Source organism: Gallinula chloropus, assembly GCF_964237585.1.
Source record: "Gallinula chloropus genome assembly, chromosome: 2".
NCBI classification, from domain to species: domain Eukaryota; kingdom Metazoa; phylum Chordata; class Aves; order Gruiformes; family Rallidae; genus Gallinula; species Gallinula chloropus.
In genome coordinates this window covers 150970472-150997577 of record NC_140086.1, presented here as the reverse complement: position 1 = coordinate 150997577, position 27106 = coordinate 150970472, and the positions used below count along the sequence as shown (strand labels likewise).

Genomic DNA, 27106 nt, shown 5'->3' with positions numbered 1-27106 from the left:
TTCCTTGTGTTTCCTAACTCCATTTTTCTTCGTTTTGTGATGAGAGAGATATTTCCAAGATAAATACAATTGGCAACGAACTATATAGAAGTAACATTCTAGCCTTTTCATAAGTTGGGTTTACCAAAGCCCTAATGAAGAAACAGGTATTCAGAGGCTATTTGAACATATTTTGATTCTCAAAAGGGAAAAAACCCAACACTACAAATCATGTGAAAATTAAAAGCAATAAAATAGTTTATATAAAAAATATACTTGGTAATATTTATGTCTAATTTATATAGTTTATGTAACCCCCCCCAATTTTATAATGATACAATTTAAAAACCAACCAACCAAACTTGTGTCGTATTCAAATGTGCTAATGCCAATGAATTATTTTGTTATTAACTTGTGGAAACAGTATTTGCTCTATACAGTTGCCCTAGGCTCGTATTTTACTCATGTTAGCATCTTTTAGTATTTGACTTTATTACATAAACAGTCCGTAGTCACCCTCCCTGACTTGCATTACATTATTCCTCAAATCTCCTTCAGTCAGAATTAAAATCTGTATACCTGTGGACCTGTTTCACTTACGTAAAAGTACCAGGCTGTGCTAGGAGGCTATTTTAATTTTTTTCTCCCCCGCTAAACAGCAGTGATTTAAGTTGGTTTTGTTTTGTTTTGTTTTTTTAAAGTGAGAATGAGGAGAAAAAAAAGTGATGCCTCTCATTTATGGCAATTCATATTAAAACCTGAGGTCTTAAATATAATACAATACAAATAACCTGCCCTTTTTCCAGGATTGAAGCACATAGTTCCCAGTGGATGCGTGCTCTTACTACTAAGCTATGGAACTTTTAGATTCTTCATCTTGATTAAGAATCTTTTTCTCAAGAGGCCAGCTTTGGAAATGCAATGGTACGGCAGTCATGGATTTCTGTGAGGAAAAACGTCATGTCTTTTATGTGGTGGTTTGTGCACTCAGTGACGATGATATTTTATGTTGTTGAGCAATAGCTAAAAAAGCTCAGTGAGTAAACTTAAAGAAACTCTTAAAGCCCCAAATGTCTCGCATGTATCATACCAAAAGATGGCTTGTTCTTTTTCAAAAGCTGTTTGTAGATTTAAGGCTGGAAGTAAGGTTTGATGTCTCTGCCTCTCTCTCCAGGAGTTACAGTGTGTATGTATGTACCCTGTGGACATATGATGCACAGAGACTTCCTTTTGTTCATCTTTGAATAATCAGATTCTAGGTAGAGGAAGGAATAATCATGAAATGGTCTTCAAGTGCAGTGCTTGCTGTATTTGGACACCTATGCTTTTCTTTCAATACTTGCCTCATAGGTTTAGTGTTTTAGTACTCAAGCTCATACTTCTAGAATCTAAGTAAGATTATTTAAAAAAAGAAGTACATTGACATGTCTGTATTTGCATCTGCCAATACTTTTCAGTAATCAGACAATTGTAAAAGTGTTGAACTATTTGATAAAATATTTCAAATTAAATTCCACCTTTATAATGGATTGCCCAGTCCCCAAGTTAGCATCAGTGATAAATGGAAATCATTATCATTATTAATACTTTGATTATAGTAAGTCTTATTTCTTTCCTTACAGCTTTTCTTAGAAAGTTGTTTTAATTCTACGGCTATTGGATCTCTTACTGTTACTGAAGAACAGTGTGGAAATTCTAGTTCTGTTGTTCAGAGCTAGTTTACATAAACTGCTTGGCAAGCGGCACCGAGTTAGAAAAAGCTAGCCTAACAGCTAAAATGGATCAGGCCTGTTCTAAAAGCTCCCTGTCACTTACCTTGTTGTGGGAGAAATTGTTAATACAGGCTCTGTTGGCACTTGTCTACACAGAGAACGTAGAAACAATGTGGATGTGGACTCCTGCTCAGAATGTGTGGGTCTGTCTACTTTAAAGATACGTGATGCAGGAATCTGTCATACATAGCTCATCCTTAGCCTAGCTGTAAAGATTCAAATCTTAGAATTTCAAATATTAGTTTCTCAATTTACTTTTCTGTATTTTAGATTTGTTAATAAAATAGAAACTGAGAATAGTCATCTGAGAGTCACAGTGTATATAATTATGTATGTATTTACTGTATATAATATTTTCTTGAAACAGCTTGCCTTATTCTTCCTCTCAAGTGAAAATGAAAAGTGAATGATTGGAGTAAACGTGAACTATATATGTGTTTTTGTCAGCATGTAGTGTGGTTTACTATGGTCAGTGTTAGAAACTGAGTTAGGATACAACATTGCACTATGAATCCTTGTGTCGCTGCAGTTGCCAGTAGGAAATGCTTTCAATCCATTACTGAGTGATACAAGGAGCATTGAGTGCTTTGCTTGAAAAACAGAAAACAAGCAAACTTGTAATAAGTGACCTTAATAATCTATTAGTGTTCATCAAGCTCTGGAATATTTCTGCCTTAAGATCTTTGTACTTTATCTGAGGGTTTTTTTTTTAAGTTGGTGTGTAGAATCACACAGAATCATAGAACTGTCGGGATTGGAAAGGGACTTCTAGACATCATATAGTCCAGCCCCCCTGCCAAGCAGGTTTATGTAGAGCATGTCACACAGGAACACATCCAGGAGGGTTTTGAAAGTCATTTCTTTTCAGACTTGCTCTGATTTTGAAGGAATTTTGCAAATAATGTCTTAAAGTCATTATGTGTATGCATTAGATGCATAATAAAGGTATCTGTAGAGTGTAAAAGACTGTAAAGATATTAGGCTGTTTTCCAGCTAGCTGTTTCTTTACCATTATTTTATCATCTTATATGTAAATTCATTAATCAAGTCACACTGAGCAGGAACTTTTACATTTTTCCCTTGGAATCTGTACTGGAAAAGCTTAATTTGAGTAACTCGAGTCCAAGTTTTCTTTGTGTTCTTATCCTAACAAGTTAGAGGGCAACTCCAAGTATGGTATAGTATTCCTATAATATATATGGCTTTATAAGTGTAAGTCAGTGTAGGTTTAATGCATTTCCAACTTAATGCTTACTGGATAAAACCGACATATAGTCTGGATCTCTTCTATTTTTAGTTCCACTTAATTTATTATTGAGAACCCTAAAGCTAAATACATACAATCTTGCAAGAACTGCATGCAATAGAAAGTTTAACTATTTGTTCCTCAGCATGATTATCCCTAAGTACACAAAGCCTAAAAACGGAGACATAAACATGGTCATGTTTATTTCTGCTGAGTGGTTTTTTTATTTGCTGTCTTTAACGTAAAATGTGTTTTTCCCCTTTGGAGTTAAATAAATGTCAAAAAGTTGAGTGGTAACTCCAGTTTTATTCTGGTGTCTCTGTCAGTTTTTCCAGGTTAGAACTTTGCTGTATTTTCTTTTTTTTTTTTTTTCTTTTGACTTCAATCATTGTTCACAAATAACACCTAAGGGAAAAGAACCCATAATTGTCACTGTCTTTCTGCTATGCAGAGAGTTAATGAGGCCAGACATAACAAAGCCCTTCAGATGCTGCCTGGATATAGTTTTGCTTCCTTCAACTACGTGTAGTTCTTTCTGTATACATAGGTTTCTGAAGACGTTTGAGATTAAGATACTAAGTGTTTCTTAAATCCATCATTAAAAGTTGTATTTTTCTACTAAATTTTTCATCTGTTTACTGTGTTAACTGCCTTCAAAAAAGAATAAAGATTATCTGAAATGATTTCTTCATCCTTTATGAAAATTTTTTGTTGTTGCCCTTTATTTTCTTTATCTTACACCTACCATGGGGAAAAAAGTGTGCAAAGTGTTGCAGAGATCTTTTTTGAAGATTGTGACTTCAGGCTGAGGTGGTGTTTTTAGGAAGCACGTTTTATAATGCATTTCAGAATTCTTACATCTTAGCAGTTTTTAGAAAGTAACTGAATATTTTTTCCTAGAAAAGGAAATATGCATTGTCATTGTAGTTTATCAACTCTGTAATCTGTGTAAAACATTACTTTATCTTGAAATGGTGTTTGGAATTGACCTTTTAGGAAGAGAGTTTGTTTGGCTTCCCACCCCTGCAGTGTGATAACTGCTTGAATGTTGCTTCTTTTTTGTTGAGGTGTTTTTTTAATTCAGCATTTTTAGTCACTTAAAGTTGCATTAAAATACACAAGGTGAGTATTACTGCAGTGGAAATACTGCATAGGTTTTCAAGTTAGACTTCTGAAATACTGTTTCTCTTTCAGGGTTACCAGGGAATGGTTGATGGAGGTGATAATATTGTAGAAGTTTCATGGGAAAGTGTTTCAAGTATTCTGCAAGTGGTAAGTGTTAGGGAGTGCGGGTGGGACCCAAACTGTCTCTTTTAACAAACGGGGAACCAAAATTCTAGATCCAGGCAACCCCTATAATAATGGAGTCAAATTGTGATGACTGAGTGACCAGCACAGGCCACTTCTAGCAGAGCCTGATTTCTACAATATGGATGCTTAACACTTTCTAAAGGTCTTCGTCTGATCTTATGTCTGGTGCACAGAAATTATCTTGAAAAATGTTGTCCTAGGTCTTCAACATTACAGGCCACCTGAAGCCTATGTTTAATAAAAAAGACATTATAGGGCAAAAATAGGAAACTACCATGCATTATAAGGAAAGTGTTCTCTTTGGAAAAACCCTGTTGGATTTCTGTGGAGGTGGATTCAGAATTACAGTAGTGGGTGCAATTACAGTACAATCAGAGCTCAGATAATACCAGTGACTTTATATTACAACAATTCTGCAAGGTGGCCATTTGGATCATCTTAGGCTTTTCCTCTGCACAGTGAGTTACCTCTTCCAGAGCAGATGCTATGTTTGGCGAAGAGGCCTTACTGCTTGACAAGCTTTCTGAAAACTACCTTCAGGTGAAGCGTGGGTTTCTTTGTAGCTTTCTGTAAAGCTAATACAATAAATATGAAGCAGTCAGTAAAGAAAACTAGTATATATGTTAAACAAACAAATATCCTGATTTACTGTAAGATATTTTGTCCACATATGTTTGGGTTTGGGTTTTTTTTTTGTTTTGTTTTTTAATCCTGTGACTATTTTGTAGTATCTATAATCTGATGTTTAAGAGAAAATTGAGATGTCATGGCCAAGCCACACAGGACTATGGGATTATAAATAGGAGCAGGATGTAGACATCTCACCCATGTGTGTAGCATGCATGCTATAAGCATTAACACCTTTCTGAGCCTGATTGCTGGGAATTCAGCAGACCAGCAGTGAAGCTGAGGATGAGTCTTAAAGAATGTGTTTAGTTGTTTTGATAAAAGTTTTTTCAGCTCAACCTATATTTCTCTTTCATAGGAAGAAATTGTAGTACTTTGTTTCAAATACATAGTCTCTTTCCATTATGTTTATGTATGAAAATACCGAGTTTGGATATGTTTTTTAGTCCTGATTGTTATTTTTAGGACATTTTCATGTGTATACTTTTCTGTGGAGAAATCTGAACTGCTTCTATTCCACTTTTTTTTTCCTTTCAGCTAACAGCTGTTGTGTATTGTATCGTAGAAGGTATAACAGTGCCTAGAACTGGCATGAGAGCCAAAATATCTACTGATAGGCCAAATCATATCAGTACATCCTCTACAGATTTGAACTTAAATTTAGATTGTTGTGACTGATTTACTGTAAGTTAAAGTGAAGGATAAGTTTGGTAAGTGTGAGGTAATCACCTGTCAGTTTGTTTGCAGAAAAAAAAAAATGGTTTTGCAATCTTGTTTTACTTTTTGACATGACAATAAATAAGGAAAAAAAATTGGCTTGAGCGAACTACATAAACACAGAACATTTGTAATAATTTGTTTTAAGCATGTTGCTGCAGTTTTCCATGGCGGGGCACTTCAGACTTTTTTGAAAATAATTTACTATGTCATCACATGTAAGTAATAATTAGGTAATTAATTGGAATGCTACTGACATTAATACCAAATATTTTAACATTTTCTTCAAAAGTAACTCTTTATCAGTAATTTTTGAGCATTTTTCCTTGGTGCACATGTCTACTCTTGTGAACATAATTTCTCATAAGTCTAATAATTCCTTGTTTTTAATTACATTTTTCTCACCACAAAAATAGCAATGGAGACTTAAAAAAAAAAAACAAAAACAAACAAAACCAAAACCCCAAAAACCTATTAATCGTTAAACCATCTTAAAAAAAATACGGTAAAATACTGGATTATAAATTTAAAAGTCTCCTTCCTTTTTTAGGGAGGTACAGTTATTGGCAGTGCACGCTGCAAATCCTTTCGTACCCGGGAGGGCCGCCTGCAGGCAGCCTACAACTTGGTTCAGAGAGGAATCACTAATCTTTGTGTGATTGGTGGAGATGGCAGCTTAACTGGTGCCAATTTGTTCCGTGAAGAGTGGAGTGGACTTCTAGAAGAACTGGCACAGAAAGGTGAGTTTGGGTATAGACCCTTTAGACTTCTAGTCCGGTATCCAGGGAAGTTATGTACCCTTACTATACATACAAAAACTTTATCCCGAGGATACTTATTAAGTTAAAAAATCACAGGGATGCATTCTAGGAACTCAGTTCCTCATAAAGTTACAGTTTTTTGATTTCTGTACATCCTCCCTTATATACCATTAATATTCAAAATTGCCAAATAAGTTACTGGCCAACTGTCTGTGTGGTTTCCCATCCCTCCTCCCAGTTATGAATGATATTCAGGGCCTGAACCTTCTGCTTGAAAAGCCCATTGTCCTCAAATCCAAACTGAGATTGTAATTTCTTTCTTACAAGAAGCTACACATTTGGTTGTCATTAAACTGTGATGCTTTCCTGCCTGTATGTCACTTTTTGTTTAACATCAGAGCTTTTAAGTGGCTGTTGCTAGAAGTGCATCCAGCCAAGTAGTTGTCTTTGATAACATCCAAGAGAACATCTAGGGAAGAATAAAAGAACAGAACAAGCCTAAATAATTATGCTGTGTGGATGCTTTGTTATTCATTATACGTAAGTAATCTGATAGGTTCCGTCCATTTCTGTCTTCAGGATTTCCTGAACCAGGTGCAGTTAGCAGTCCTTAATGGATTCCTCTCATGAATGTATACATTCACCTTGAAAGCATACAGATTTTTACTGAAAACAGTATAGCAAGGAGTTACACAGCTTCACTGAATGATGAAGATTGTGAGAATCCTGTGTTTATTTTGATCCTGCTGGCTTCTAGTTTCATTTGATGGCTTGTAATTTTTTTGCATTATAACAAACGGAATGATCAATCCTGCTTCTCTCTGCATGTCACTCGAAATTTTACAGCTGTCTTATTTTCCCTTCATCATCTGTTTTTCTAGATGGAAGAGTCCTAGTTTGCTTAGTTGTTCCTTATATGTAAGTTCTATACTTTTGATCATCTTTGCCCTTCTCTGAACCTTTTCCAGTTCTACCATGCCTTTTTTGAGGTGGGAAGGACCACAACTGCACCCAGTATTCAAGATGAGGGCAAACCATGGATCTACACAGTAGTATAATGAACTTTGATTTGTTCTCTGTTCTTTTCCTAATATTTTCTAATTTTTTTTTATTGCTTTTGAGAACTGAGGCTCATTTAGTAATGAAAACAGCATTATTATGCTGAAAATAGCACTATTTTGTTTGTAATATTAGGGTACATTTTTCATGGGCATTAGTTTACATTTATCTACAGTGAATTCCATCTGATACATTACTGCCCACTGTCTTGCTAGTCATCTTCATTTCTTCTTAGATACTCCACACCTTTGAAACCCAACTTTGCTGCTCATTCCCTTTTCTAGGTTACTTCTGAGCATGTTGAACATCACAGATCCCTGTAGAGCTCGATTGGTTACTTTCCTCAGATACAGGGACTTGCATTGACTACTGCCCTCTGTTTTGTTTTTACCCTCTGTTTCACATTATTTATTCTATGCAAAAGCCTTCTTTCTTACGCTGTGGTTGCTTAGTTTCCTCAAAATCTTTAGAGGACAGACCTTGAAAATGGCTTTTTGGAAATCTTAAGTAAAATATGTCAACCATATATCCTTTTTTCATGTGATTATTAAGTCACCTTTGGAAGTCTAGAAAAGGTTTGTAATGCACAGTATACATTTCATAGAAAACATTTTGGTGGTTCGTCAGAATGTTGTATTTGTCTTCATGGACATTAGTTATATTTTCATTATGTTTTCTACTGTTTTCTCTAATATAGACATTAATCACACAGATACATAGGTAATCAATCCCATATTAAAACTTTGGCATTATATTTACAAATATTGCGTCCACAGATACTAAGGTAGCTTTAAGCACTTAAGGATGAAAGCACTTGGGATTCTTTAGAATTCTGAATGATTCAGCATTTTCACCTTTATCTTGGGAAACACAGACTAAAACTAAGAATGGCAGCTTTAACATTCTATCTGCTTATTAATCATGAAATCAGAGCCTTTCAGTGTTGCCTTCAAAAGTTTAAGGCTGGTTTTTGATTGTTTGCATATGCCCAGAATCACATCCAGTTTGCATCCTTTTGCTTTGTCATTGTATGTCATACACTGGAACTACAATCCAGATGCTATTATAGAAGTCCAAACCATCAATTTTAAGGTTGGTTACAAAATGTGATAATCTGTTAACACTGAAATGGACTGAAAAGCTCTCATTTCCTACTTTACTGTAAGGAGTTCTATGCAGGATTCTTTTGTTTGGTTGTGTGATTGGTTTTGTTTGTAGTTTTGACTAACCTTTTTACTTAAAATACCTAAACATCATTTAAATTTTTATATGTTTAATTTACAAATGTGAAGCACCCAAGCAATGTGTCTAAAATATTTTTTAGAAAACCCAGCAAGTTACAACTCTTTTCTCTGGATATTCTTTACAGGAAAGATTGATGAGGAGGCTGTTAAGAAATATGCTTACCTTAACATTGTGGGAATGGTTGGATCTATAGACAATGACTTCTGTGGCACTGATATGACCATAGGTACTGACTCAGCCTTGCACAGGATCATTGAGGTTGTGGATGCCATCATGACCACTGCTCAAAGGTAAATTCTGCATATTACAGAAAGATCTTTAAGGTCCCTTCCAACCAAAACCATTCCATGATTATGTGATTCTATAATACAGTTGATAATGCTTCAAATCTTAAATTTCCTATTGCCATACAATAGTGGAGAATTTAAGTTAATGTTAAATAGAAATCAGGTTAACTGCTATTTATAGTAATTCTAGAGTGGGGAAAAAACTTTTTCACTGTATCTTTCAAGATTCTCAGATTTATTTTTTTCATTTGGGGTGAATTTTTGAGTTACAGTATTATAGTTAATTTGTTTTCTTACTTTTACAGTCATCAGAGGACCTTCGTTCTGGAGGTTATGGGGAGACACTGTGGGTATGTATTATCTTCAGCGGTATATAATTGTGAAAGATAAAGAAATGTGAACCATGAATGTCTAATCATTCTTTTATGTTTATTAGGTATCTAGCTCTTGTTAGTGCCTTAGCCTGTGGTGCAGATTGGGTATTTATTCCTGAATACCCACCAGAAGAAGGATGGGAAGATTCAATGTGTGTTAAGCTTTCAGAGGTAATGTATTACTGTGTTTGGGATATTCATTTGAAAACAAGCAATTTAAACGTGTAATCAGGACTTTCAGCAAATTTTTGCTTCTGGTGCTACAGATAGCAGTATTTGACCATAAACAGTTATTTGCCTGCATTCTGCAGTTGTTTTGACCTAGTCTAGGGGTTACATAAAACTATTCCTATATAAGCAGTGTTCACACTTTTTCTTTATTTCCTTTATTCCTTAATTTAAGACATTTAACTTCATCAGTGAAAAAGCCTATATGAAGGTAATGTGTGTGTGAACTCTGATTCCCCAGATCCTAGCAGCTTAATATGTAGGAACTGATACTGTAAATTCCTTTCAGGTTTTTTATTATATGAATCTCCTTTTATTTTTATTATAGAATCGTGCACGAAAGAAAAGACTGAATATTATTATTGTAGCTGAAGGAGCTATTGATTGCCACAACAAACCTATAACTTCAGAGAAGGTTAAGGATGTAAGTGTCAACATCCATATGTACTTGTTACTAGAAACAACATTTCTGTAAAGTAAATATTTATGTAAAGTAGCTCATATCACTGCTTGTTGGTTCTATTTTATATTTTTGCTTTATTATCTGAGTCCGTGACCCTCTTGAGGGGGAATTATTTCAATAGCTGCTAGTTGGAACCTTTTCGCCTTGTAAAATAAGACAACATCCCAAAACATCATGGGTAGAGAGTCTGAAATAAACTCAAATCAGTAATTATAACCCCATTTTACTTTATGCTTCTTGTAAAATTGTAGTAATGGTCTGTGTCACAGTGAAATAATGCTGTCTGCTTTGGACAAACCTTGTCGCTTTTTTTCTGAATGGTTGCTTTGCAAAAAACTTCACCAGTGTCTAAGGCTAAGAAAACACTTAAGCAGAAATTATTCTGCTTTTCCAGGGAAGGGTCCCTTAAGAAAAGAAGTTAAAAAATTGTCATTGGTAGGGAGGAACTGTGACACTTTGTCTTTACCTGGGGTTTATGTGTGACTGTGAAGTTCTGTTTTCCATAGCTGTCAGCTTGAGAGTAATCTTTGACTCTTACTTCAGAGCTGCATTTTTACAAAGGAAAATTTAGCACCAAGTGGTGTTAAGTGTACTTACAGCAGATAGCTATTATGCGTGTGTGGAAGAAACATTCTTGCTTACTACAGATTTCAGCCAGTAGAAACATTCAAAAAATAAAAATACCAGGGATAAAAGATTTTCTAAATAACTTCTAATTTTATTTTTTTTTCTGTGTGGTCGCCATTATTTTTTTCCTAATCTTATGTACTCACTGAAGATGTATTAATGAATGATGTCTTTCTGTGACTTTAGATTTGATAGGTAACATATAGGTAATGGAAAGAAGGTCTGACTTGAGTGAAGTAGTTTCGTTATTACAATTTTTAGTGCAAGTTTTAAAAGCCTTGTCATTTAAGGTTAAAAGTTAGCTTCACTAAAGTTTTGCTCAGAATCGTTTGGGACATACAGTCTTGCACATATTTGAAACATGGAGTGAATAAAACAGTCACTGAACTTCTTTTCAGCTACTCTCATTATAATGTTTAGACCTGGTTTTGTAAGGCTGAGGACTGTGTAATGAAGCTGTTATAACTGCAGTTAAAGTATTGCAATCTAAGCCACAGTTTTGCCATTAATAACTAAAGTGTTCCTTTAGATTAGGAACCTGGTTAGGAATAAACTAAACACCAGTTTAATTTATGTAGTGTTTTCATTATGATTGACATACTAATGTTTAGTATATGTAGAATTTTATTATACTAATATCATGTAAAGCAAAGCAATGCTAACACAGGCATATGTTTAATAATGATGATAAAACCCACTGTATTTTGAAATTCTTTGCAGCTTGTGGTTCAGAGGCTCGGTTTTGACACCCGAGTAACTATCCTGGGTCACGTGCAAAGAGGTGGAACCCCATCAGCTTTTGACAGAATTTTGGTGAGTGAAGCTAAAATAAATACTCATGGCACTACATGGTACATATACATTTTGATTATGTATTTGGGGGTGGGTAGTTTAGTACCTGATTAACTTGGCAAACCAGTGATCTCACATTAAATGTCTGAATAGCTTAAATTCAGAGTAATGAAACACTTCTTAAAGGAATTTCTATTAGGATAAAAAAGCAAAGCTGTGAGAAAAATTGTCCATACTGAAGAGTATTGAACAGCCTGCCACATTTTCACCTAAGGAGTAATTGGTTTCAGCTTGATTTACAAAGAAATTGTGGCCACTTCTGTGGTTGGAAGCCTTGTGCATTTAAGTGCGTGCTTGAATGTTGATTTACCTATTTTCAGGCAAGTCGTATGGGTGTGGAAGCTGTGCTTGCCCTTTTAGAAGCTACTCCAGCTACCCCTGCCTGTGTTGTGTCCCTGTCTGGTAACCAGGCTGTCCGTCTGCCTTTGATGGAGTGTGTGCAAATGGTGAGTTTTGGGAAAAATTCCAGTCTGTAGTTACTCATTAACTGCAGTAGATCACTGTGTACAGTAATTGTCTGTTGTCATTGAAACAGTGACGGAAAAGAGTGCGGCAATTTTCCACATTTGAGAATAATGAACTTCATGTGTGTTCTCTACGTGTTAATACTTATTTGGGAACTACCAACACTCTAGAAATATTTTTAAATTTGATTTAAAATTCATCTCGGAGCTTCTCTCTTTATGGCTACAACAGATTACTCAGATGCTTGCATCTCTTTACACATGATACGCAGTGAAGAGGTTTCTGCACTAAAACTGTTCAGCTTAAACTGAAAAACGAAAATGCAAAATAGATTAATTGATTTATTTTCTCCCTAGGAAGGCTTTGGTGTCTGCTTCTACTTTGCTCTTCTGTTCACTGTAATTTATGCTATCATAAGAGGTAGCTCATAAATTAATTCAATGTCAATATTTCTTTTTTCACTTTGGAAAACTATTCCAGAATGATCTGTTTACTGGAATGTATTAAATAATCAACTTGCTGTGTTTTTTAAACATATCAAGTAATCAACTTGTTTTTTCAAGACTCAAGAAGTCCAGAAAGCCATGGATGAGGGAAGATTTGTTGAGGCTGTGAGGCTTCGTGGAAGGTATGGCCAAAAACTTACATCAATTTATTTGCTCTAGAAAAGCTCAATTGCTTTGAGGTTTGCTGACACTTCACATTTAAATTTAAATAATGGTTTTATGTATTTGAAAATAATAGAGGAGACAGAAGATCTGCTAAAATAGAATAATTGAAAATCTTCTGCATAAAAATATGCAAAGCAAAGAAAACTCCAGTTCAATACTGTGTCGAGCCCGTAACTGATACTGGTATCACTGGACACAAAGACAAGACCTCCTGTGTCGTATGAGCTGACTGGTAGCAACCCTATTTTTGTTTTGTTTTGAGGTGAATCCTGTGAGTTTGTTTGTATTAGCTGGTATTTTTCTAGTGGTAATGTTGAACATTTTCTGTCTCAAGTCATATCACCAATCAATAAAACTCACTTGCTAACTATAGTTATTTTATATTTTCTAATCGTTATCTTACAGGATTATTTTACAGTGTTACTGCATTTCCAGTTTTTATTATGTTTTGCATCTGTAGTACCTTTGGTCCAAATATTATATAACTGGTTTTAAAAGTTTCTGAAAAATTCAATTAAAATAACTATCAGATGACAAATTTACTATTTATCTTATTTATTTAGGAGCTTTGAAAACAACCTTAACACCTATAAATTACTGTCACACAAAAAACCAGATGCTGAGCTTCCGAAGGCAAGTAGTTTCTTGATTGCATAATGTATGTCTGCTCTTCTTCTCTCCCCTTCATCCTGTCTTCATATTCTCTTCAAACCTATACCATAGGATATTTTATAAAATTATTCAATATTATGATGGCAGAGAGAAGCTTGCAGCACATAATTTTATTCTAACAATAACATTTTGAAAAGTGAAATACCATTATAACTAGAAAATATCGGGCTAGACAGTTCTGTCTTGGTGACACAACTGCTATAGTTTCTGGTCCTAATAGTTACTGTTATGCCTTGTGTTAAGTCCTTACTAAATACTATTTTTCTCTTGCAGAGTAATTTTAATGTGGCAGTGTTAAATGTCGGTGCCCCTGCAGCTGGAATGAATGCTGCAGTGAGGGCTGCAGTGAGAGTTGGCATAACTGAAGGCCACAAAATGTTTGCTGTCATTGACGGATTTGAAGGTTTTGCTAGAGGGAAGGTCAGTATTACATAGCAGAATGTACCCCATCCCACACCACCACCTTTGCTTATGTTCTTAGGAGGTATGTCCTGTCATAGCAGTTGTGGGAACTGATTTTCTAAAGTTCTTTTATTCATAAAGCTATACAAAACCAAAATTGTAGCTGGATTTCTCAACTATTCAAGTCTATAGATTAATTTATCTATCATGTTGCATAGCTATAAAATTAGTTCAGGTGAGTCCTACCTTCAAATTTTGGTCAATGTTAAGCATATTTTTTTACACCCAGGTGAGTTAGATTCTTGTGTTCATTCTGTTTTAAATGTTAAGCATCAGTTGGAATATTGAGGAGAAACTGAGTACAAGACTTGGGTTTTCTACACCCAGCTGGAGCCACAGGTCCCAAAACTAACTTGAAAGACCTAGTTTATGGATTTTTGTGTTTCACACAAGAACAGGATGTGAAAATACCATGAAACAGAATCACAGAATCACATAAACATAGGGGTTGGAAAGGGACTGTGAGAGATCATCGGGTCCAACCCCCATGAAACAAGGAGATAGGATTCATCATGATCTGGATGAAGAAACAAACACAATGGAAAGGGATTGGCAAGAATTCAAGAGAAATTAGGTTAACCTCTCACTGCAGTTTTCTTTGCTAAGTTCATTTTTGGTGCTGTCTGTGCCAAATCATTTGTTCCAACAGATTTATATTAAGCAGTAACTGCTGTTTGCTGCATGTCAAGAAAAGTAATTGGATAATTACTTAGCAGAGTCTTGTTTTTTACTGTGTTTCAAAGATAAAGGAAATCAGCTGGGGAGATGTTGGAGGCTGGACTGGTCAAGGAGGATCAATTCTTGGTACAAAACGGTAAGGTCAATATTTTGCCACTTGGTATGGTCAATTCTGATATTTTATTTAACCAGTGCACAGTTGAATGATCTTTTCCTTCCATATAACGCTTGAAGTCTGAATTTTATTTATTTTAAATTTGGTATCTTTATAGTGCTGTACCAGTTCTGAAGAGGGAGTGAATATGGGAGTTGAGACCTCCACTTGAGAATTTCCTGGGGTCTTTACACTTCAATGGATTGCAAACCTGTAGTTTCTTTACTTTTGACATGATTCCTTACTGCTCGTCAGGAAGAATTATTTGCATGGATAAATATATAAAACAAAACATTGCATTGCCCACTCAATTTACTCTTTCAGTTTTAAGAATTAGTTTTTATTGCTGCAGTCTGTAAATTGTTCTTTTATTTTTCTTTTGGTTTAATAATTTTCAGTACTCTTCCTGCAAAATATTTGGAGAAGATTGCTGACCAGATGCGCACTAACAACATTAACGCCCTTATGGTTATTGGTGGATTTGAGGTACCCTGAAGCATCTAATTATGTCTGAGTAGAATTTCTAACAAAATGAATAGATGATTTTAATTTTTACCCAATGTTCATGTAAGGTGCATTTGGTTCTAACTATATTTGATACACAACACACGTAGTGTTTAGGAACAGAAGTATTACTAATAACTGATTCTGTGGGAAGCTCAAGTCTGACTAGTAACTGGAAAAGGGAATATACTAAATAGATAAATAAAGTGAAACAGCATGTTAATATTTTTATATTTTAAGATAAATAAGTTAGTTGAGTAGTTCAAGATCCAGTCTGTACTGTGCCAATACTTAGAACATACTTCCAGTTCTTGGCCTTGCACTGTGGTCCTTTATTTACGCCACTCATTTTCACATAGTGCACTTAAAAAATCTGTCATTGAACTAGAAAAGCATTTTCTTTTTTTCTCCACAATTCATGTTCATTTTACTAAAATAATAAATTCATGAAATGTTGATTCAGAGAAGTATTTTGCCAGCTCTTCCCAGAGAAGAACATGCTTGCTACATTTTGAGAAGGAATGAATCATCTGTTTTTTCCAATCTGTTAGGCATGGCACTAGTTCATGAATATTAAGATTTTAAATGAGTAACAGTACCTGAAGATCGGGGAACTAGTTGGCAGGTGTTGTACGAAGCACGTTGTTACGTTTTTAAATTATATATTCCTTGAACATGGGTTCTATTTGTTGGGGGGTTTTTCAAACATATACCTGGTTTTAATGCTTTCTTTTTGTTTTTTGTGTGTGTTAGATTTTAGTTGTTCCTTAATGCTTTGACTTGCTGGTGTGCTGTGGTAGAAATGGCTCCCCCTGTGGCCCCTTCCATTTTATCACTCCAACTGTGCCCTTATTTTATTAATCCGAATTTTTCACCCAATGCCCGTGCCCAACAGGCATACCTCGGACTCCTGGAATTGTCAGCTGCCCGAGAGAAATATGACGAATTCTGTGTTCCAATGGTTATGGTTCCTGCAACTGTATCCAACAATGTACCGGGTTCAGATTTCAGCATTGGTGCAGATACTGCTCTGAACACTATAACTGATGTAAGTCTATTCTGGTGTGTGCGCTTACTAACAAAGCAGTTCTGTTTAAAACTGACTAAATTGGCTAGAACTGGGTATTTTTATAGACCAGAACTTTGGAAATGTAATCTGGAAAATGATACAGTTACTTGACAGGGCCGCATTCATGAGACCTTAAAAAAAGGGAAGGCTTAAGAACACAAATACTTCCATTGGATTTCCTCTGAAATGACAGTGACCTTAAATTTGTAAACTAGAAAATAAGATGGCTTATAGCTATTGCATACCATAAGAATCCTAAAGCTGAGGCTTGACAATCATTTGATGTACTGTAGAGGAAAAAAGATGCCTGCTGTATGTAGGGTATCAGTATATGTAGCTGTAACAAACACTGAGTGAATGTTGTTTCAAGTTGCTTTTCAAAATCAAATATCAGTTCTTCTGTCACTTAGACGTATTTGAAGCTTTTAATCATAATTTTCAGAAATGGGAAGAATTCCACAAATGCTATCAACTTCAGAAGCACTGAAATATTTATATATTTTGGGGTTCTTTTGTGTTCGGTTGTTTTGAGGTTTTAGGGGGGTTGGTTTGTTTTTTTATTTCTATGTTAACATAAAAATATTCAGCAAAATACACCCTTCAGCAAGGAAATTTCAGGTTCCTTAACTATTGCCTTGAACAAGAGTGTAAGCTAACTAAAACTTACATTGAACATATTTTTTTTATAGACAACTTAGGTTATAAATGTTGATGTTTTCAAAGCCAGATTGGATATGGGGCCTTAAACAGCCTGGACTAGTGAGAGGTGTCCATGTCCTTGGCAGGGAGGTTGGAACGTTATGATCTCTAAGGTCCCTTTCAGCCTAACTATTCTGTGATTCTATGTTGTTTCCAGTTCTGGTAAATAAAAATACCCTTTCCAAAATGTTAGATCACAAATTAAGGTGAGTAAAATGGTAGTGCATAACACCTACTTTTCTTCTTTTCTTTTCTTCATAAACTTTATTTACCTAACTGGCTTCTTTTTGTAGGTTATTTCACATAGAGGGGATATGTCATGATCAGTTCTCTCCTTTTTGCAGTATTTTCTTTTATATTTAGGTTGCTAGACCATTCATTAGATAGTAAAATGTCAGTGTATCTGTATTTTCAATGCGGTAGTTGAGAACTTCTCAAAATGATATTTTTTTAGTAGTAGCTTCTGTCTTGTTTTTCCATTTTATTTTGCCTAGGTTTTTCTCTGAAATAAATAGGAAATGTAATAACTTTGCAAGACTTTGATTCAATCCAGTGGAAAACTAAATTTTATTCTTTTTTGGGGAAGGAACAGACTTCTGTGTTGGGGGAAAGAGTTCTGTTTGGTATCTCTTTGGTTTTCTGCTCTGATTGTTTGAACATGATTCACTAAAACTGCTAATGACAACTGTATCCTTTCATTCCTGTGTCCAGATCAGGCTCTATCTTTTGAGGTCACTTCCAACCCAAAGCACTCTATGATTCTATGATAGTGATGGTGCCCCCTATTAGACATGACCAGTAGGCTCAATACTAGCCATTCAACTGACAGTGGTAAACAAAAGCAGCAGATGGACATGAAAGTCCATGATACCCAGTTTGTAGCATTTGTATTTCTACTGCCACTATTGGGTCAATAAATGCATCACAGTTCTCAGTGTTCTTAGATTAGTACCTCTTATGAACACCAAAATGTCATGACACTTAAGTTTTTCTGTGATACTGTTTTTACTTCTGCGTTCCTGACAACTTTTAGTAAGGTAAGTACGTTTCTGCTGGGTCTTGTTAGTGTTTGACATTACTAAGCACTTGCCAATGTTAAGCTGACTGAAACTAGTCAAGGCATATAAATGGTACCTTGAGACATTTGCAGATAAAATGAGTTAAGGTGCTGCATTTAAGAAGAAAAATAATGAAAAACAGACCAACAGATACATAATTTCTGAATGAGAGATTAGGCAACAGTGTGCTTTTCCCCAGGTTGTAGATTGTGAACGGTACATTTCTCAATAATTAAAATTTAAGTTATATGACAGATTCTTTCACACTCTTGAATCTTGGGGTTTTTTTTAAATACAAATTGCAATTTTGCATTTAAATTCAACTGATCTAATTTAAATGCAAGAATTTGGTTTGTCTTTTGAGTAGTGTTTTAAATTTATGATACCCTTTATTTTTCACTTAAGTTTTCAGAATATTAGTGAGAACAATTGTCAATGAAAACTCCAGTATAAAATACATGGGAAAGCTGGATGCTTCTGAACCTGAGAAAGATATACTTAAGGCTTGTGTACCTAGATGTACAAAATAAATTGTTAAAGATTGCAGGATAATAACATGAAATTCTGTGAAAAGAAGCATCAGTAACATAACCACCATAATTAAAATGCATGTATTCTCAAATTCATGTTGCTAATAATATTTCAGACAGGAGACCTTTGGAATACGACCATAAAGAAGTGTTAGGTGTTTTACTACATAATCATGAAGATATAAATTTCTTTTAAAATGAAAGTTGGATGGCAGAATTGATCAAAAAGAGGCAATAGCAATACATTTTGCAGGTGGAAGTAAAAAACAGAAACCTATTCTGTAATTAAGCAGAATGAATAAAAAAAATAGACTCTTTCAGCTACAGAATATGGAAAGGATGAAAATTTAATTTGAAAGCAAAGCCTACTGATGGGCCTGAGGAAATGGATGGAAAGATGGTAGAAGATGGAAAGGTATGGAAGAATATTCATTTAATTTAGGAGGTAATGGAAGTCAGTGGGGAAATGAAATGGAAAAGGTGTCAGCTCTATCAGAAGAAGAATAATAGAACTTGAAAAAGGAGGAGCCTAAAACTCATTAATGTGTTTCTTTGACAAACTTTCATCAAAGGTAAGAGGGTACAGGTTGCTCAGTTGGTTTTGTGAGAAAAAGAATATCAAACAGCCATTGAGGAGCAAAGCAAGATACCCTCAGAGCACCTTAATGCAGTCTCCATGCATTTCCCTTGAAAAACATTGTCCTGTACCCTCCCAGTACTAGTGTATGTGGCTCCACATGTAACTGAACTAGGAATCTGAAAATGAGCCTGGCCAACCCAGCTAAACCATTCTATTTTCATCCTCTTCAGTCCTAGCAACAACTGGATGTAGAGCTAGGACACAAAATCCATTTCTTTCAATGACCGTTTGCATTTAGATCAACATGAAGTCAACAAAACACAGTAGCTGTTTGACTGTGTATTTTTATAAAGCATCCCTGGTTATGGCAATACCCTTTTTAATAACTCAAATACAATAAAAGGGTGTGAAGTGATTAAACCACTGACATGGTACAGCATCCCTCCATGATCTTATTTAAGAAAATAAAAAATAAACCCACCAATCACTTGTTTACCCTTTGTAATTGTAATCATTTACTGAAAGCATTTTTCTATTTTGCCACAGTGATGTGAAGATGTTGCATATAATCATCTAATGCTTGTGCTTGGTGGAGGTACAATCTTTGGATATGTTTGCTGAAATCTCTTGCATCAAATAAAATGGCAATATTTAATGCAAGTAAAGCATATCTTAACTGCATCTTAACATACCATAAATGCAGACTAACCAGTTGTGTTAGTTATTGCTCCAAGTCTCCCTTCAACTTGGTTTCCCAAAAGTCTCAATATAAAAATTTTTAGAGACACTCATGTTTTGCAGATCTCAATGAAGCCAGGTGGTTTTCCAAATCACTGCGACTCAGTGATGTCTGTATTTTTCAGTAGAAATAAAAATTCTAAGCAGCCTGACTGAGCTGAGTTGGGCTACTGAAATATTCTCAGTGAAGTCTTGTCAACTCAAAGAAAGAAATATCTTAAAAGTCTATTGTTTTCCTCTCTGGCTGCTCAGGGCTACAGTTCTATAACAACTGAGTCGCTTACACTTGTGTTTCAGGCTTAAACTGGAAATGCATCCTAGTACTGACATTGGAATGCCCAGTACTGGCTGGCATTTTGGTCAGGCATTGGAACAGATTGCCCAGAGAGGTGGTAGAGGCACCATCCCTGGAGTTGTTGAAAAAAAACATGTAGACATGGCACTCCAGGGCATGGTGGTATTGGATAAATGGTTGGATTTGATGATTGTAGAGCTCTTTTCCAACCTTAAAAATTCTATGATTTTGTGATACTTCGCTTAATGGAAAGTTCCACTTATGAAATGCATGAGTAGAGATAAAAGTCAGAGCAACAGTTTGCACCTACCTACCTACTGCCATGTGTCCTGTCCTCTCACTGATAGGATCTGCTCTGTCCAGGGCATAAACTTGGAGAGCAGAACTCTTGTGTGAATGTTTTTCCCATCACTTTCCCCTAAGTCACTCTTCCAGTCAGTTGCTATAAAGGTATTTGTGGCACAGCCTGATAGCTATCTTAATTTTGATCTGCAATCATTTGCTTCTCTAAACCGCTGTGAGAAATTTTAAAAATGAGACTTTTGTGAATATCAGTCCTTTTGGGGAGAAAGAGATTAAGAAAAACAGTGAACTATGTAATCGGGCTTTCTTGTGGAGAGTTGTTACATAGGTAGCTTGAAAAACGGCCACACATCATGAAAGATGCTGATTAGATTAGAAAGAATTGGAATAATGTAACTAAAAATATGTTTATTGACTTAAACCAGCTGCAAAATCTTATCCTTCAAGTATTATTTTGACACCAATTAGGAACACCTAATCCTTTTAACCTTTTTGTAGTGTTTGGAATCTTCCCAAGGACCTACAGCTGCTTTTCAAAGAATCCTTGAACTGTAGTTGCAAACTTTAACTCATCCATGTGCATGTGTTCCTGGGTTTTACTGCACCTGTGTCCTGTCTGTGCACAGAGGCAGAATGAGGGATGTTGATAGGATCTTGGAAGGCATAGGCAAAACCTTTTTTTCCTTTATTCTTGGTGGAAATAGATGTGTGTCCTGACTTTATAGGATAACATTGTTTTTCAAACAGCAGCTTTCTTTAAGCTTTCCCTTCAGGTTGTAGGTGGTTTACTAGTTAACTTTCTAAACTCCTTAACATGTATCAAACTTTATTCTTTAAGTGGTTTCTTGTGGAGCGATTTCTAGTCTACACTGTCTTCTGCTCAACTGCTTCAGACTTCTGTGCTGTGCACACTTCACGTTCACTCTGTATTAACTCGCACTAATCTTCCGCAATTCTTCGAAGAGCATTGTGCCAATGCAACCCAGTGCACTGTTGTGGTATGTACAGGATATTGTGCCCCAAATAATCTCACCATTTGTATTTACTTGGGCCAGTGGACAGCCAAATTTACCATCACAGGCAAGGAGTCACTAGCAGAGCAATCCAAAGCCAAGCAATGTGTCACTCATACTTGTACCACCGCTTCAGGCCTATGAAAGTTGTCTGCAGCTACACGAGGCACGTTCCCGCTTTGAGGAGTTTTGCGTACCTATCTGTGTGTTGCCAGCCACTATTAGCAACAATGTGCCAGGCACAGACTTTAGCATTGGTGCTGACACTGCCTTGAATGCTATTGTGGAGGTAAGATATCTTTTATAAGTTAAAGATAAGGTGTGTAAGATGAGGATACCTAAAAACCTTGAAATCTCATTTTCTAAAATAATGCAGTTACTGTGGGTTTTTTTATGTTTTAAAGTTAACTTTTCCAAGACTCTGTTTTGTTATCAAAGACTGCTGCATTAGTGCTTAGGACATTTACTGAGAAAATATTTCGCTTGCTTTGATTTTGTTTTTGTTTTAATCTTAAGTAGCTCTTCAGCATTTTACTTAGGTGAAAGAAGAAAGCACGTTTTACAAATAAATGCCACATTTCTTGCATGGGCCAATGACTGAGCTCAGTGCAGTTGAGTATTTAAAGTACACGGTTAACACTAAACACATGAATAATCCCATAGACTTCACTAGGCTTAACATCTATTAAGTGCATATAAATACATCCATAGTGTAAGTAGCTAAGTCTGTCACTGATGGTAACGAAACTGTTTGAAGTCACAATTTGCTATGACTGACTTCTCCATTTCAGTCAGAACAACCGGTTTTCTAGTTTTAGTCTGCCATAGCTTTTTCCCCTGGTACAACTGCTGAAGTACTTCACTTTCCTGTTGAGTCTGCTGGAGCCACAGCAAAGGGTCTAATGCAAACAAATGAGTACACCTCTGAACAGTTCTGGGTTTTATCAAACCCCTCATTATCAGTCCATATACTTAATTACAGAGTAATTGGCCAAGAAAGTCAGAATGGAGCTTCAGGGGCCTGAGAAATGCAGGTTTGGTTTCCTGCTCCAATACAGTGCTCTTTATTTGAATGGAGTGAGTGAAAAAGCTCCAGTAGACAATTGAAAGAGCTGTGTGAGAATATATTACAGCTTGGTCTTCGGGAGATGCAATGCAGCACCCCAGAATGAAGATGGCCTAAGATGTAGTGGGGGTAAATCATGGCAATACATTTGTGGTTAGGACATGGGTACTTCTACCACTGTGGTGTTAACTGCTACAGCTACAAATGACAGGCTAAGTCTGCTAATTATGACTGTTATCACTTCTAACCATGATAGACCTGTAAAAGTGAAAACTTGAAAACACAGTGGGAAAACATGATCGTCTGTATTGCTGCTTCCTCTTATTTCACTGTTTTTATTATGATTTGCAATTTCTATAGCTTTCAGTAATGTTCTCAATAAAATAACCCAACATGTTGTATTTATTGAATTTCGTTATGGTTAGAATGTTTATGCTAAACATGGAACACTGCTAATTTGATCAAGTTTTGGCTGTAAGATTTTTCACAAAGCTGGCTCAACTTGTAGGAAAGCTCAACTAGCACTGGAATTTCAGAGACTACTCCAAAAAGAGTCACCATGCCTAAAAGCTTCCAAAACCTGCATCAGGCATTTGAGCGTTGGCCTTTCTAAACTACAGACTTATATATGAATTTACTGTCTATGCAGTTTTGTATTTGGGTATTTCTGTGACAGTCATTCTGAGTGAGAAAGCCAAGTAGACTCTGGTATAGTCAAGGATAGAAATCCTTTCAAATAAATCTGAAGTGAGTAATCCCAAAAGCAAGAAATGATTTACTTCCTTCCTTAGAGCTTCTCAAAAAAAAATCCTTCTGCTACCAGCAGCTGGAAAACTTTTTTAGCAGGTTTGGCACTTACAGATCTTTTAAGTCTCTTAAAACAAAGGAAGTATTCACATGTGTATTTATTTCTGTAGTGTCTAAAGCCAATGTTTTTTCAATATTGTAAGCTGAACACACATTATCCATCTAGTCCCAGGCAGCTTTTTAAAAGTGAGTTAAAATTGGTTCAGTGCTGCATATGCCACTATTAAAACTAATAGAGATTTTTATAAATTAGTTACTGTTTATCAGATGCCAGTACTGCACAAAAATTCTTACAAAACCACCTCTGGAAGGGGAAAATAAAGCGCTTGAGAACATTGCAAAATCTTAGACAGGTAAAAAGAAAGTGTCATTTTGTGATGACGTTCAGTGTGGTCGTTTGTGATGTAGTTTGTTATGGCAATACTTCCTGCTTAGAATAACAGAATGTCAGCCCATATTCTGAATGAATGTGAATTCTGCTCTTGTGTGTATATCTGTATCTGCATGTGTGTCTGTATACACATAGCACAGGCATACACAAATATGCAGATAAAAGATATATAAATTAAATGTATTTTCTGGTAGCTGGACCTAAGTAAACCCATAGGCTGTTTTGGTCCATCTGTGTCTTAAACCATACAATGTTAGTAGTTCTAATCTGCTATTAAGGTTTCACATGTACCAATTAATTATTTGTTCTTTGGTCTTAGTTATATTTTTAAAGACTGTATTGCTCACAATACTCATTTGAGCTTGAAGTAGTATTTTCAGTTAGCTACGTGAAGGTTCTGGTTATAAATATCCCTGAAACAGAACTACTTCAAATACTATATCTGCTCTTACTCATTCAGAAAATCAGTAAGGAGTTGGGATTTTTTAATATTATCATGATTCAAGTTTCAAGATGACAAATTTCCCAGGTACATTTGTATTGCACTTTTGCTGAAGAGAACTGATGCAGGGACAGTACATCAGTTCTGCAAAATTCTTCTTGTCACCAAGTCTTGTATAACCTATTTATCTAATTTTAAGACAAAGAAGGAAGTAGTATCTTATGCTTTCTATTATTTGCTTTCTGAAAGGAAGATATGTTATCTGATGACTTTAAAATAACTTTGAAGTGTTGAAAAACTCATTCTAGAAAGTGAAAGTTTCTCAAATAGCCTTTTGTGTATTATTGAAATCTGGAGATGGATAGTAACCCTGTTCCTAGGTTTCTACGTTTTCCCACATTTCTACAATTTCCAAAGTTTCCTTAGGAATCTCTGTGACAGTGGAGATTTTCTCTGAGGCAGCTCTAATAAATGGTGGTGTTAATTGGTGGCACGTAGGCAAGAGCTCTCTTTGTGGACAACATTTCTTATGCTTCTCAGAGTAAGACTGCAAGTGGAGGTTGTAGTCTTTCTGCAGTAAGTATGTACCTATTAATAGAAACCAAAAACATTTTTTTAAAAAAGGCTCAAGTAGTGCCTAAAAGAATTATATTTATATGGATATCATTATTGGAAAGTAAACAATAGGGTAATACATGCTCTGGACTTTAGTTTATGAAACTGTAACTGTTAAGTATGGTTGGGAATGCAGTGAATTTTAAAATCAATACTAAGAAGAAATAAACTCTTCAGTAATGAATAAAGAAGAGCACATTACTCATTAGAGTTGATAAAAAAGCTCCTTTTTATTTATTTGTATCTCTGTTAGAAAACTCAGATCATCTAATTCCATTCACAAACCTGAACTAATTTTTATTTTGGTATTTGCAGGAAGCAAACAAGCAGAAGTTGATAAAATAAAATGTTTTGTTACTGACTGTGGTGTTCAATGTATGATTTATAAGAATTAATTTATTTAGTAATTTTAGTAACGTGGATTATATGCTGCGTTGGAATTTTTAAAGATGTACTTTTTTATAAGTTCTCTATATTCTTTCACCAGTAAGTGATGCAAAATTGCCTGGTTTATAAAACCACAGAAGTTCAGCCAAACTTACAGTATTCTGTCTTTGATTAGACGTGTGATCGCATCAAACAATCGGCCAGTGGTACCAAGCGTCGTGTCTTCATCATTGAGACCATGGGTGGTTATTGTGGGTACCTGGCTAACATGGGGGCCCTCGCTGCAGGAGCCGATGCTGCGTATATCTTCGAGGAGCAGTTTGATATTCGAGAGCTACAGGTAGTAATTGACATTGTTGTACACATATAGCATTATGTATATATATATTTGAAACAGCTTATGTTACAAAAAAAACCCCAAAATGTCTAGTTTCTATCTAAAAGCTCTGTTTGTCAGTAGAGCTTTCATATGATGCCAGTTCTTACGCCATGTAACGTAAGGAACATATACCAGTTATTCCTGGCATCAGATTCAGCTAACTTACAAAATTTTTGCATTAATCATTAAACATTACTAGGTGAATTATTTAATTTTTATTCTTCTAATTGAAATTTGCATTACATGTGAATGAACAGACTTGGGCAGTTTTAAAAGAATAACAAAAATAGGGAAAAAACCCACCTTTTTGCTGTGTTAGACAGCTAGTCATGTCAGGAGTGGTACCGTCTGGATGGTGTATTAGATGCTGACTTTCATACCACAACTATTCACAGCATGTTTGGAGGTGTTACTAAAACAAAGGTCTCAGGCTTTAGGGATTACAGATTAGGGTGTGAATGGATATGGAGCTTGTCTAATACGAGGCTTTTACCCTTCTGAGGCAGTTGGTGCTGCCATGGACAAATACAAAGCTAAATGGATAGAAATTCTCTGAAAGGAAAATTGGTGTGAAATGCATTGTAATTCCTGTTCAGTCATTTCTCAGTGGCATGTACTCTTCATATCATACATGGGGAGTTCCAGCACAGCAGTGCCTCATGGTGACCATAGTAGGACTTTTGCAAGGGCTGGGAGTAAGTTATGTATGTTAATGTTACCTGACTTGGTGCTATGCCAGTGTAGCACGCTAAACCTCAACTTTGTGGTGGTGTTAAAATCAGTTATTTGTGACGTGGGGGAAGTTAGTTTTAAGCCAAGATGGATAGCCATACACAGTGTATCATCCTGGATCTCCAAAATACTGCTGCTTTCTTGAATTTGTATGTAATATTTGATGGAATACACATTACTGAAGTTCTCAGGATATGTAGGCTCATTAAAGTTGTTTTAGAGTTTTTCATGGCTTGGTAAAAATACTTCTGTTGTTTCTAGGCTAATGTAGAACACTTGACTGAAAAAATGAAAACCAGTATCCAGCGTGGTCTAGTGCTGAGGTAAGTAAAAGTAATTTTAATAGATGGCATCAGAGATGCAGAGCACTTCCAGCCAAGTAGGCTGTTTGGCCACTTGCAAAGACACTCCTAAGTCTGTAAGCCTTGATTATTCCTTTAGCATGAAATTTTTGCTAAAGCTGTAATTCCAGAAGGCAAGTATGGCAGTTGTCTGGAGGCTCAAGTCCAAAATTTATTTCTTTCTATGTAAATAACTTTTCTCTATAATATTTTATCCTACTTTTACCCCATTTTCTCATAGGCTTTGCCTTTTATTGTAGATTCTTACTAAAGATAGTATGAAAACAAGCATGCATGTGTGTGCATATAGTATGGCATTTACTGTAAAAATCCTACTTAGATTTTAGGAGATTACACAAAATAAAATATTTAAAAAAAAAAACCATTTAAAATATTTTTAAGCATGTTTTAAAGTTTAATTTCCTTAGGCAGCATGAATCAGGTTGTAGCTTCTCTCGAGCATTTATTTATAATATGAAAGTGAACTTATGTCTTAGATTAAAAGAT

The 27106-nt window shown here is 35.5% G+C and overlaps 1 protein-coding gene across 4 annotated transcripts in view; it reads left to right on the top strand.

Annotated features, from left to right (window-relative positions):
- Nucleotides 1-27106, top strand: part of PFKP (phosphofructokinase, platelet) — a gene marked incomplete at its 5' end in the record, with an annotated part of 41303 nt that overhangs the window by 10726 nt on the left and 3471 nt on the right. Inside the window, 17 exons of one of the 4 annotated variants that reach the window (XM_084260132.1) lie at nucleotides 4192-4269; nucleotides 6203-6392; nucleotides 8842-9007; nucleotides 9310-9354; nucleotides 9441-9549; nucleotides 9935-10030; nucleotides 11417-11509; nucleotides 11869-11994; nucleotides 12577-12641; nucleotides 13248-13317; nucleotides 13630-13776; nucleotides 14562-14632; nucleotides 15049-15136; nucleotides 16050-16202; nucleotides 21576-21728; nucleotides 25323-25487; nucleotides 26520-26581. In XM_084260132.1, coding sequence (XP_084116258.1) covers nucleotides 4192-4269; nucleotides 6203-6392; nucleotides 8842-9007; nucleotides 9310-9354; nucleotides 9441-9549; nucleotides 9935-10030; nucleotides 11417-11509; nucleotides 11869-11994; nucleotides 12577-12641; nucleotides 13248-13317; nucleotides 13630-13776; nucleotides 14562-14632; nucleotides 15049-15136; nucleotides 16050-16202; nucleotides 21576-21728; nucleotides 25323-25487; nucleotides 26520-26581 — 1877 coding nt within the window. The remainder of the gene's footprint in view (nucleotides 1-4191; nucleotides 4270-6202; nucleotides 6393-8841; nucleotides 9008-9309; nucleotides 9355-9440; nucleotides 9550-9934; nucleotides 10031-11416; nucleotides 11510-11868; nucleotides 11995-12576; nucleotides 12642-13247; nucleotides 13318-13629; nucleotides 13777-14561; nucleotides 14633-15048; nucleotides 15137-16049; nucleotides 16203-21575; nucleotides 21729-25322; nucleotides 25488-26519; nucleotides 26582-27106) is intronic. The other 3 variants (XM_084260134.1, XM_084260133.1, XM_084260135.1) reach the window with 3 other exon arrangements.